This window comes from Chenopodium album, chromosome 8 (genome assembly GCF_948465745.1).
Source record: "Chenopodium album chromosome 8, dcCheAlbu1.1, whole genome shotgun sequence".
Taxonomy (NCBI): domain Eukaryota; kingdom Viridiplantae; phylum Streptophyta; class Magnoliopsida; order Caryophyllales; family Amaranthaceae; genus Chenopodium; species Chenopodium album.
In genome coordinates, this window is record NC_137841.1 from 73,400,264 (window position 1) to 73,413,645 (window position 13,382).

General features: G+C 30.9%; 2 protein-coding genes across 2 annotated transcripts; one reads left to right on the forward strand and one right to left on the reverse strand.

The window, feature by feature from the left end:
• Positions 1 to 3,475: 3,475 nt before the first annotated feature.
• On the reverse strand, positions 3,476 to 4,009 carry LOC145555490 (uncharacterized). Its single transcript, XM_081617227.1, has one exon. It carries the CDS (start codon positions 4,007 to 4,009, stop codon positions 3,476 to 3,478), a length of 534 nt encoding a protein of 177 aa, XP_081473353.1.
• Positions 4,010 to 8,287: 4,278 nt separating this feature from the next.
• LOC145642347 (telomere repeat-binding protein 3-like) lies at positions 8,288 to 13,196 on the forward strand. Its single transcript, XM_081693484.1, has 10 exons — positions 8,288 to 8,664; positions 9,304 to 9,442; positions 9,521 to 10,316; positions 10,412 to 10,621; positions 10,732 to 10,794; positions 10,888 to 10,967; positions 11,178 to 11,422; positions 11,512 to 11,826; positions 11,957 to 12,020; positions 12,662 to 13,196. Exons 2-10 carry the CDS (start codon positions 9,359 to 9,361, stop codon positions 12,854 to 12,856), a joined length of 2,052 nt encoding a protein of 683 aa, XP_081549610.1. The 5' UTR covers positions 8,288 to 8,664; positions 9,304 to 9,358; the 3' UTR covers positions 12,857 to 13,196.
• Positions 13,197 to 13,382: the final 186 nt, after the last annotated feature.

Below are 13,382 nucleotides of genomic sequence, written 5' to 3' on the forward strand. Positions count from 1 at the left end.
CGATCCCATGATCTCTTAAAATGAGAAGGGAAGCACTAACCACTTGAGCTATTAGCAATAAACAAATCTTCAAGATTTGTCCAACACTTCTCATTGCTACTATGATCAAGCTTACACAGATTGAAATCACTAGTGAATACAAACTTTCATCCTCGTCGCCCTCATCCTCATCATTCCAATGATAAACACATTCCCATATCTAACTTACTACGAGAATGTACTACGAAGCATGTCGTAGTACTAATAATAAATCACCGGCTAACTTCACCATATAACATTCAACTAGAATTTTGACAATATTACAGCCCTACACAGGCGAATAAGGGCTACATTTACCAATTGTATTACGGAATAACATGCAAAAACAAATCAGCAATTGTGTTAAAAGTGCAAGTCTAATTGAGCTATTCCGACCCAATTTGCGTGCTTCATCAATCTAGGCCCATAAATACCATGTACAAGAATTGCGTTAAACCAAACCAATATCAGAGGAGCTAAAGCAGCCCAATTCAATCTTGAAAACTTTTTAAAATTTCACCGTTAAGATATTTCAGTTTGGAGAACCTTTTTTTTTTTTAAAAAAGAGATGCTTATGTAATGGCCCATTGGGCCACGAATTCTTTGTTAGCCATGTTGTCAGAGTTGATCAACGTTAGCTACAAATTTTTACCTACACCCCATGGCAGGGAACACTACCTGCACCCCCTGCCCTCTGCGCGTGATTCGCTCCCGCCCCTTTTCATTTATGAATTTCCTGCAAATTTTTATAATATGTTCATTTTTGAATTGGTAAATGTTCATTTATGTATCATTAGATGTTCATTTTTATAACAAGGAGTTTTTGCTCAAATTAATATATTTTCTGAATTGAATTCTAAGAATTTTCTATAAAAAAAAAAGGAGAGAAAATTTATTTATAAGGATTACTGCGTTCAAATCATTTTTATTGAAAGAAGCATTGCATCATCTAATGTTCATTTTTATTTATTCGTGTTTCAACCAATGTTCATTTTTGTATCATCAAATGTGCATTTTTATATCATCAAATGTTCATTTCAAGAGCTATGTGTAAGTTTCATAGTAAGATGTATACTATACAAATACATACGTCTTAGAATTCTACTTATTTAAATAAAACGTTGTTAAAAAATAATTTCCAATATAAAATAAATTTAATTTAATTACAATAATAACGCATTTCTATATAACTATACTATTACATGTAATAATTGTTTCATAAACATGAAAGTGAACCAAATGTACATATGTGTCTTGTTAAATGAACATTTTTTGTTACATTTGATATAATAAAGTGTATATATATTTGTTTGTGTGTGTGTTTTCCATGAAATATATAATATGAGCACAATATATTTATCGCCTTGAACTTCCTTACTTGATTATCCTGTACAATAAGAGATCGATCAAGTTTTTTTTTTAAAAAAATAAAATAAAATTATAGCAACACATTCCAAACAAAAGTACATTATATATAAGGATTCAAAATTGAACTTTAACACAATAATAATAATTACAAATTTAGAAATGAAGACACAATAAATATATAAAAATATTTTAACATGAAAATGAAAACATATATATATAATCTAAATGAACATGTATTAAATTCTAAATGAACATTTATTAATATGAAAAAGAACATATATAAAAAAAAATTCAAAAGAATATCTACAAATGTAAATGACCATTTCAAAATACAACTTAATATGTATTGATATTAAATGTGAATAAAATACTATAAGATTAAATTATATTTTAAAATAGAATTACCAAAGGTTTATGATGAATGAACAATATGTGATTTATTTCTGAACATTTTTTGACATGTGAATGAACACACATTAATATATGTGTGAATATACACATATCCAAATGAACATCTATGTATCAAATTCGAATAATCATCTATCAATATTAGAGCTAAAATGTATATCAATATTAGAGCTAAAATGTATGTAATATAATATTCAAATGACGCTCATGAGCATATAATTTAATATGAAGTTAAACATGTATTATTATAGTCTATGTGGATATTTTTAATATGAGAATGAACATGTACATATTTACATTAAATAAACATATGTTTAAATACTAGTAAACATTCATTAATGTAAAGATCATAAACAAAACTAGGGTAATATTCTCTCAAGAATGAACCCTACTAGATGTAAGGTGAGAATGTAAATGATCATATACTACTATTATAATGAACATCTATCAAGAAAATGAACATTTACCGAAAATGAACATTTGTTCAGCAACTGTCTTCTCCGACGGAACCTTCAAAGTGTTCTTCTCTGTTTCATTTCTACAAAAATACCACCAAATATAGTAGATTTTAGTCTATTTTGCACAATAATAAGTGTATTTATAGTAGATTTTGTTTTAGAATATCAAAACGCAAAAAAATATAAAATCTAGGGTTTACACTCAAAATTCTACTTAAATGAACAAATTCTTACTCTTCTTTTTCGGAATTTAGTTGCGATTGACGAAATTCATCTCTAATCTCAGACACTTTTAGATGTTTTGATGTAATTTGCAATAATTTTGAAGCAATTTGTAGTGAGTTTTATGCAAAATTTTGGTTTTGATGAGAGAGAATTTCATGAAAATGGGTTTGAAATGAAGGTTTCAATTTTTTTTTTCTTTTTTGTATATAAATGTGAGGATTGGGCAATTACTTGCATTTATCGTGGTTAGTGGGTGGTAACTGTATGGTTAGTGGGGTGTGGGTAAGGGTTTTATTGTATATTTTTTTTTTTTTGGGGAATGAGGGGGTGGGGGTAGGTAATTAGAGCATCTCCAATGGTAAGCTATAAAGGCTTGTAGCTTGCTTTGTCATGTTAATTTTTAAGGCTACAACCTATTTAAGCTACAAAGTACTCCAATGGCAAGCTACAAGAAGTTGTTGCTTGATTTGTCACATCATTATTTCAAGCTACAAAGTACTTCAATGGTTGGCTATATAATTTTGTAGCTTGCATATACTTTATTTACTACACTATATGAGCTGAAAATTTCATTGCTATTTTACTTACTTTTACCAAAAAAATTCTAATTTATAATATAGTTTTATAAGTTGTGCCTGCTATCAGTATTAAAATTTATATGCAATAATTTATATAATTTCATATAAGTTGTTTTGTACTCGTATTATAAGACGACTTGCTTGCGATTTAATTATTTGAGCTTGTACGAAGTATTTAATATTTTCATCAAGAGAATTGATAACCTTTTCCATTTTAAAAAAAAAAAAAAATTATTGATAACTTTTCTCCCTAAATTTATTTGCATATTTTATTATCAACATTTGACAATACAACTAAATAAAACTAATTAACAAAACAACATTCCTTAAACAAAAAAAAAAAAAAAAAAAAAAAAAAAAAAAAAACAAAAAAACAACTTAGCAACTTAAGATCGATTCAAGTTATAGCTACCAAAACGTTCACCAAATATGCTCAACTAAATCAGTCTTTAGCTGGTGATGCATTTGTCTATCTCGGATTGTTGCATCTCTTTCAAGATATGACTCAAAATTCTCTTCATGTCCTTGATGCACATCATCAACAACACTTGGTGAAAATTCATCGTTAGGAAAGTTTTTGTTATAAGTGTGACGCTCGTCTTCAACAATCATATTATGTAATATAATACACGCATCCATAATATCGTGGATATTGCGTTTATGCCAACAACGTGCAGGCCCACGAACTATAGCAAAACGAGATTGGAGTACCCCAAATGCCCTCTCAACATCTTTCCTTGCACTCTCTTGCTTTTCCTTAAACAAAAGCCTCTTCGGGTCCCGAGGATGGTAGCTTGACATGTTGTCTTGCAAATTAGGCATTGTAGTATTGGGATAATAGTAGCCAGGGTGGTAGTGTGTTTGAGGGTAGGAATTTTCGGAGGTGAAATTTCCACTATTTGATGAATTTCCCAAACCAAAATGTTTACTAAATGGATTATCCGTATCATCCATCCAAATTTTTTACGAGGAATTAATCGTAGATATGAAAGTATTTGTAGATTATGTTTTTTTGAAACAATATACTGGTTGTATTCTTAAGGTTAAAAAACTTATTTATAGATGTATTAGCTAATAATTCAAAGTTAAATATGGTTACCAAATATTGTACATTGGCTAAAATTTTGGCAAAATCTTTTATTGACAAAGTCTAATTTGTTATCATATATAACGTAATAAAAAATTTTAAATTTTAAAATACCTATAATCTTGTACAAGTGATCTTACGAATATAATGAATGTTACTAAATTTTTTAACAAAAAGAATAAAACAAAGTATACCTATAACCTATAAGCTAGGAAGCACATTAGTCAACATTAGCTAGAGCATGTCAGTTACACCTTCTGATAAAGATGAAAAATTGATTTTAAAATGTTTTTTTTTTTTTTAGAAAAAGAAAAAAAAAAAAAAGTTGTTGCATTATCTTTTGAGCAATTGTAGATCACGTAGAGCATTTCCATTTGCCGTGCATACCACTCTCCAATTTTTTAAAATAATATATAAATCTTGAAAATTTCCAAGCAGTGTTGCTTAAGTGAGCAGTGCTGCTCTTCCAAGCAGGTATGTCAATTATGTTCCAATGGTCAAGCTACAGTTTTAATATTTTTAAATATTGCAAGCAAGACCCTAAAACTAACCATTGGAGATGCTCTTATGGCTACAAGGGGGTGTAGCCATTAGGAATTACAACGTTAGCCCATTCCAGTCCATTTCGACCCAAAAAATACCCGGGTTTGGATAGGTCTATTGGGCTACTCCTTCTAACTTAAACTAGCAATTTAAGTTTTACAAATTTTAAAAAAGATAATATTGTTTTTTTGAAAACCGGTTAGTGCATATTATTATATCATAGTAAGCAAATTAGCAAAAACATACGACGAAACATTGCTAGGAGTGTGGTTTTCCCAACATTGTTCACAACCAAAAGGCACTAACCTAGCTAAGTGGTGGGCTACAAAATTCCCATCATGCTCAACATGAGACCATAATATGGAAGAAAAATCAGAGCTACAAAAAGACTGTATTCCTTGTTATTTTTCTTCCCATTTAAAATCTTTTTGAGAGATGATTCTAATCAAATCATCCAAAATTATAATCATTTCATTAATTTGATTTTATTATTCCTTTTTTTTATTTATTTATTTATTTTTTATTTTTTATGGCAACGAAACATATTTGATCATAATCTATAAATTTTAATTTTTTTTTCTGCTTTAATTTGTCGAGTTTAACTTTATATATGTATTCAGTTCTTTACCCTAAACCTTAGTGTTTTTTTTTTCAAGGTAATTTTCTAATATAGCTAGAATGGTAGTTGAATAACACTACTCCGTATCATTATGATATCCATGTTGATAGTTTCTCTGCTAAAAGGGGATTTTATAGAAGGAAATTACGAAGTATAAGTTTTCCTCCATTTCTTTTTTCGCTTGCTCTACTTTTCTTTTTAGTTTATCCCTTAAATTTATCATATATTATAAATTACACTATAGTACGGCAGTACGGCACACGATCTTTATACCCGACCCAATTAGCTAGTTTTGTGTTCCACCATCTCCCCTTAATCAAAGTTTATACCTACACAATTATACTCTACTTTCTCCGTTCCATAAATATTATAACAGTTATCATTTTAAGATGTTTTATAAATATTACAGAGTGTAACATTTGTCTATTCACAAATATTTTCTCTCTTTATTTCATCAATCTGTCTTATTTTCTTTCTATCTCTTCTTAAAACTCATGCCCCATCCGATATTGCAATATTACGAGAACGAAGGAAGTATTAGATTATTAGAGTATTTAAAAAAAAAAAAAAGAGATAGTACGTGATGATGTGAGAGAAATATATGGATAGTGATCGTTGACCCTTTTAAGCTATGAGCCTTGTGAGCATATACTCAAGGATTCCTTTGAAAAAGTGATGGACCATACCCAATACTTGATGATTGCAACCAACGAGCCGATAAGATAGGAGGATAATTCAAGACACTAATATCCCATTACTCTCTTTACCACATATTCAAACGTTAGTGTCCAAATATATTTTTCCTAGGTACCAAAATTTATAGAAACCTCTAGATTTTTCCTTATAATATCACTTTAACAAATTTGTCGCACCACCTATTTTTGCTATTAATGATAATATCATAATTATTTTATGTTGTTCATAGTTTTCATTTGTTTTAAAAGGTTGTCGTATTATATGCTTGCTAAATTGTCTTTTTGATAAATTGATAAGTGATAATCTCTCCTACTTGTGTGCTTTCCTTTTCCTAAGCTAACAATCATGCTCCGCCTTTTAACATAAACATCATTTTATTTATTTTTATTATTTTTTATAAATTAAAATTTTATGCTTATAAAATGCCGCATGTCACCATATATGGTCAAGCTCGAGGTATTAAATTATTTTTTTTTCATGCACATACCCTTTATTATATTTTATTTTATTTATTATAGAACAGTACATAAATTATTGAAAGTACTACACTTTACAAATAAAAATATAATTTCTTTCAAAATAAAAATAATTATTTTAACTTAAATGCTATACGAATCAAATACTCGTTATATTTTTTTAAAAAATACGAATGGGAGTATTACATTGACTTTTGTACATAGCTAATTATTTTTGTTATTATTTTTGTACATAACTAATTTATTCATGTACAAATCTTTTTAAGTTCATCTCAATATTTGAATATTATTTTAGATTGTTTCAAATAAAAGACAGCAAAGTGCGTGAGGGTAGCTCAAATGATTAGAATTTAGCTTCCTTCTCGATTTCAGAAGATCTTGAGAAGTTGAGATCATTTTAATAGCTGGTTCCTACAGGCGCCTGTACGGTGCAACGTACAGTCGTTTTGTAGGAAAGAACATGATATATAAAAGTAATGAACATATAGTTATAGTGAAAAGAACATACTATTAAAATGTAATGAACATATACCTAAAGTAAAAATAACATACTATTAAAATGTAATGAACATATACCTAAAGTAAAAATAACATACTATTAAAATGTAATGAACATATACCTAGAGTGAAAAGAACATATTTGCACCAAAAAAATACATAAAAAGAACATATGTTTATGTTCATTGATCAGTCAGTGTAATGTACTTTATTTGCAACATAAAGATCATTGCTTAATGTGAAATATTTATTAAATTTTGTCTTCAAATTAGGGTGGTTATATATAGATAAAGTTTATTACATAATATTATCATGTTCTTTATTAATATTGCAGATGTTCTTTAGATATGAAAAAAGTATATAAAATTGAATGTTCGTTACAAAACAACTATATGTTCTTTACAAAATAACTGTATGCTCTTTACAAAATAGTTACATGTTCTTTTTGCATTTTTTGGCTGTACCAAGCAAGGTACAGCCGCCTGCACCTTAAAATTTTCAATAAATAACAAGTACACTTATACACAAAAAATTTATTTTAGACAATTTCTTGATCAACGATTTATATATATCCAAAATAAGGTTTTTTTTTTTTTTTCCCTTTCAAAATACGTTGAATAATAAACAAATACGAGTATTATTTTTGTCGAAATTATTAATAAGTTGAGATAAGCATATAACGTTAGTTTGACATATTAATCGAGGATTGTAATTTGTAATATGTTACACTCCAAATTAATCACTCAAATAAAAAAGAGTGAGAACATTGTTACGGAGTACAATACTTGGTAAAAAAAGAGAGAATATTTTACAATTATAAGTTTTTTTTTTTTCGTTCACCAAAAAAAAATTCCCAATTTTAAGAAGAAAAGAAGACGAAATTCAACGGACTGAAAATAACAAAATAGTAAAGCCAAAAAGTTTCCAAAAATGTCATTGTTTAGTCCTGAATTATCTCCACAACACTATCCAAACCAACACTCTCAAATAAAGAAACTACGATAATGCCGGGGCTTAAACCCATTATTAGAGGCTTACAAAAATTTTTAGATTAGTAAATTTAGGAATTTAGTAAGAAGTGGTCTGAAAAATAAAATCAAAAATTAAACTAAACCACTTTATTACTATTATTATTATTATTATTTTTATATTAAAAAATAAGTAATAATTTACCGGATGATAAAAATAAGTCGATAACTAACCTATAACCGTTTGACCGGCAATAACCGGTTATGTGGCTGAGAGATTTGGTTGGGGTTTAAGCAGTTTTTTTGTTGGGTAATTTAAATCCCCCCCTTCCCTCACACCCCGGGGTTTTTGTATACCTTCTCTGTCCCCACAACCAAACCCCTCCTTTAGAGAGAGAATTTCCCATTTTTTTTTAGAGGGAGAAACAAACTAACATAAACAATTTTTACTTCTTTTTTCTTATTATTTTTAAATTTTCATTTCTTCTTCGTTGATTCAAATGAAATGAATCAAATGAATGAATGATCATATATAATTTCTTTTAAGGAGAGAGAAAGATTTACGTATCTCTTTGAGATTTTTTCATTGTAATAAAATAATAATTTTTAAAATACGATTATTTTGTTCTACCTGATTTTTTAAATTTGATTATCAGTTGTAAATTAGGTAGTTAAATTGTTTGATCGAAGAACGAAGATCGGTTCGTTTGTTAGATTATCAGGTGCGGTTTTTTTTTTTTAGTTTAATTTTGTTGAATTTCGCGGTTTTCTGCGGTAATTGTGCATAATTTTGATCTATCATGCTGAATTTGTTTGAATTGTAACTGTTTGATTTGAGATTTTGGTGAATTTGTGCTGAATTTTGAGTTTTATTTGGGAAATGTTTCTCAGATTGGTTGATTTGGATTGTTGATCAAATGATCATTGTGTTCGAGTTATGTTAATTTGATCTGTAATTGCATTTTATGCTGATGATCAAGTTGTTAGGATCCAGAATTCGTAATTTTGTTGCTTTTACTCTCTCATGTACTTTTTTCGTGGCTTCTGTTGGAAGCAATTGATCAAAATAAAAAAAAAAATTCATAATTCTTTAATTTCTGGTGGTTTTAAGAGAGAGGGTTTTATAAATTCTGAGGATTTTCGTGTTAGATTTTACTACTTTATTTGATCATAACAGAATTATTATGATCTAAATTATATTTGATTTTTTTTTTTCTGGATATAATTTAATGTAAAGTTGTAATGATGCCTGATTTGGAAACTTGGATTAAATTATGTTAAACAGACTTTACAGATTGTGTAGAATTTATGGAATAATTTCTGGTTTTATTGACTCGTTCATTGGTTTTGCTGTCACACAGGATTACCTACCATTTGTGAATTCTGTAGTTTTTTCCTGGCATGTATGTCTGAAAAATGGTGTTGTTAAAGAGAACGTTGGATCACGGTGTTAATGGATACCGTTCGCCTGCTATACCTAGAGCTCCTAGATCCATACGGGTAAGTTTTGTTTGATTGTGTTATGGTATATTACTGCATTGCTTTCGTTGCTCGATTTTGATGTGTAATTGGTTACAGAAAAGGGGGTTTCGTCAGAAGACACCTGAAAACGGTGGCCAAGTATGTGCATTTGAGTTGTTGGCCACGGTTGCTGGAAAGTTGCTAGAAGAGAGTGAGTGCTCTTCTGCTTCTAGTAGTGCAGCTGTTGGATTTGATCAGTGCAGAATTGATAAGGATATCGTTGTTAAGAATGAGCCTCTGGATGTTGATAAAATACTAGGAGGCGAACATGATGATCAGGGCAGTTCCGAGGGTAGTGTCTTTTTCTCTGGCCTTCAGAGGGATTCATGTAAAGGGAAGATTGAATTAGTGAATGAAGTAACTGGAAAGCACGGTTCTCCTTTCGCAAGCTCTGTGTGTTCTGAGAAGATTGATTCTGATTCAAAGTTGGTGACCCAGAAAATCAACAGCTTGTTTGTAAAACATTCTTGTAAAGTAGATGGGAGTTCCCCCAAATGTGGGGAGTCTGATGACATTAATATAGAAAATGGGCTCATTAGGAAGCTGTATGCTAACGGGGGTGCTTCTGGAGTTGGTGCTACAGCTAACAAGTCGTCTGCACCAACCAACTCTGAAGAAAATGTTAACTTGACCCTTGGTAGGGGTGCTAATCCTAATGCTTCGTCTCTGAAACAGGGGAACGATGTAAAAATAAACTGTAAAGATGATGATGAAATTCTTTCTCAGTGCTCTAAACCTAACAACATAATGAAGGCATTCAGGTCACCTGCATGTGACGAAGACAACAAGCTTTTGTCGTCTAAATACTGGAAGACGGCTCCAAAACTGAAGGATTATGAACCTCCTAACTCAGGTGCGTTAATTGTTTTGTATATGTTGAATGACTTTGATCATTCTAGAAGGGAATTTGATGCTAACAACAATGTGTGTTGATTTTTGGTACTCTAGATGGTGGATTAAAGAACAATGACACTAGTAAGAGGCCCTCTTATGAGATAGACAGGTCTCAGCGTAATACTCCATTCAAGAAACGAAGATTATTTGATCGAAGCTCAGTGGTGACATATGATGGAGGCATAAGCTGTGAAAGTGTTTCTAACTCGCCTGAGAAGGGCGTAGATGATGAGAAGAATGCCTCAGCTGGAAAGCTGCTTGAAGGTTTTTTTTTTTATTTTTTATTATCTCATCTGTATTGATTGGCTTGCTGTAATTCTAGTTTTTGTAAAGAGCAAATTCTGATTGGATATATCCATTTTTATATCATGCAGGAAAAGGGACACCATCTTCAGGTCTTTGCCGCCAAAAATCTTGCAATTCTAGAAACTCTCAAGGTACTATTGGAGCTTTTTAGTTGCATTTAACCCGTTGAGCTATAATTGCTTGTCCTGTGAGAATTTCTTACATGTAAAGTGTTTTTAATTCAGTGCGACTTAGCATTAAGTCCTTCAAAGTACCAGAGCTTTTCATTGAGGTTCCGGAGAGTGCAACTGTTGGTTCACTTAAGGTATGCAACTGAGTTATTGTTTGCAAGAACATTTAGTTTTTAATAGTTTCCATCTTGTTTTTCTTTCGGTTTTCATGATTTATTACTACATGCTTCCCATAATTGTATTTGATATGCATGAAGACTTAATTGTTTCTGATTTTTCCTGGTTAATGATGCTTGACAGTTTTCATGATTGATAATATTTGATCATTTATGATTTCTTCACAGAGAACTGTTTTAGAGGCTGTGACGACTATTCTTGGTGGAGGTTTGCGTGTTGGTGTACTTCTCCAAGGAAAGACGATTCGAGATGACAACAGAACTTTACTCCAGTCTGGTATATCCCAAAGTGATGATATGGATACAATTGGGTTTATGCTAGAGCCAAATAGTCCAACTCAACCTTCTCCACTTAAATGCTCTGGAGAACCTCCTTCTCCAGTTCCATGTGACTCACCCAAATTTGTAAATAGGTACTTGACTGCTTTCTTCTGTCATTTTCTCACTTTATGTTTATCTGGTGCTGTTTGTCTCTGACTGTGTTATTGTTGGTGTTCTGCAGGTCTCAAGTTAACCCTAATGGCGATAGTTTTGCTATCAAAACACCGGAAAAACCATTTTTAACTGATTCAATTAAACCATCTGGAAGTATCAAGGACTTAGTTTCATATCCTTCAACTGAACTGACTGACAAAACTGTTTCGAAATCTAAAGCTATAGTGCCTGTTCCTGAAGAAAGCATGGAAGCTCTAGCTGTAGTACCTATGAACCAAAGATCCAAGCGTTCAGATATTGGACAACGCCGTACTAGGCGACCCTTCTCTGTTTCTGAGGTAGAAGCACTTGTTCGAGCAGTGGAAAAACTCGGAACTGGAAGGTACATGACTTTTATCCTCTTCCCTCCCCAGATGGAGGAGGTTGTGGGATTGTTATAATCTTTTCATTCTTAAGTATACATTATACACTCATATGTTAAAATTTCCTAATGCCAAGTTCATACTTCACAGGTGGCGTGATGTCAAATTGTGTGCCTTTGAGAATGCTAAGCATCGAACTTATGTTGATTTGAAGGTAAGAGTCTATTTTGCTATAATTGTATACTTTTCTAACATGCTATTTTAGATTTTAGATATTCTTGAATGGTTTAATTAGCTCATTGTTGCATAATGTTTTTGCTCAAATGGATTTGAATCGATTTACATAAACATGGACATAGACTTGTATGGGTCCTGCCTTATTGAGTTATTGTTCTCCTTACGCAGTTGTGGTCCAAACATTGCTTTCACTGTTCTGATTCCTTCTGTTGGCACTAATAGTTCCATCTTTTAGGGACTCAAGCAACCTTAACTTCACTTGTACATAACTATCTTGACAGTGATTGGCTAACTCCTCATTGATAAGATAATGTATAATTAATTAATTATACATTATTAAATGTAATTGAAATTTTATAAACTTTATTTTGAATTTATAGTTGATAATTTATTATGTGTGAGTTGTTAATGAGACATGAATCTAAGCTTAGCTCCAAAACCCTTGTGGGGGTGAAAAGCCTGTGATCCACATGGTTTTGTATTCTTGTTATTAAGACAACCTACGATTTGTGTTTTATGAAGAGCATATGCTTATCCTTTCATTTCTCACATGATCTGAGTTGTATTTATTATTTATTTCTTTTTGTTAATTTCGCGATCTTTTTAATCTTTATTTAGGATAAGTGGAAAACACTGGTTCACACGGCAAGAATCTCACCACAGCAAAGGAGAGGGGAGCCAGTTCCCCAAGATCTTTTGGACAGGGTTTTAGCCGCGCAGTCTTACTGGTCTGAGCATCAGGCTAAGCAACATGGAAAGCAACAACAGCAACAGGGTATAATTGCTAAACTTACTGACTCCGTAAGACCTTAACCGGGAAAGCTTGAATATTTTTTTTAGTTTGTAGATTTCGAATTGTTGTGTAGAAAATTGGGAAGAAAAAAAAAAAAGAATTTGATAGGTATAAGTACAACAACTTACAGGGGGTAAAGAAAAGTTATTGTAGAAATTTTACAGAACATTCATGTAGTCAATTATTTGTCACATTTTTTTACCATTATTCATTGCCATTGGCTCACAATTAGTGGAGAAGCTTTTGGCCCCTTTGTAAATGATTTGTAACAGAATAAGAGGTTTTTTCCAAATTGGAAATCCCATTGTTCTTTGATTTTTGTAAACACTATATATAATATATAGAGGAAATTTTAACGAATTTGAGGTTGAGGATAGATTCTGTATCATTATGACATTATGGCTAACTTTAAATTTGTTACGAAATATCTATTTTTGGCAAGCCATGTAGAGGCGATGTGTGTACAGGATTTAATCCGTATGAATGTATGATCCATTGATCCCTTAAGAATTTGAACTATTAGTTGACATTTCTTGAATTAATTAT

Bases quoted from the DNA above. Each gene is read 5' to 3' on its own strand.
- LOC145555490 (XM_081617227.1), bottom strand. From the start codon at position 4,009: ATGGATGATACGGATAATCCATTTAGTAAACATTTTGGTTTGGGAAAT.
- LOC145642347 (XM_081693484.1), top strand. From the start codon at position 9,359: ATGGTGTTGTTAAAGAGAACGTTGGATCACGGTGTTAATGGATACCGT. The intron at 9,443-9,520 runs GTAAGTTTTGTT...AATTGGTTACAG, and splicing joins GAGCTCCTAGATCCATACGG to AAAAGGGGGTTTCGTCAGAA. The intron at 10,317-10,411 runs GTGCGTTAATTG...TTGGTACTCTAG, and splicing joins TTATGAACCTCCTAACTCAG to ATGGTGGATTAAAGAACAAT.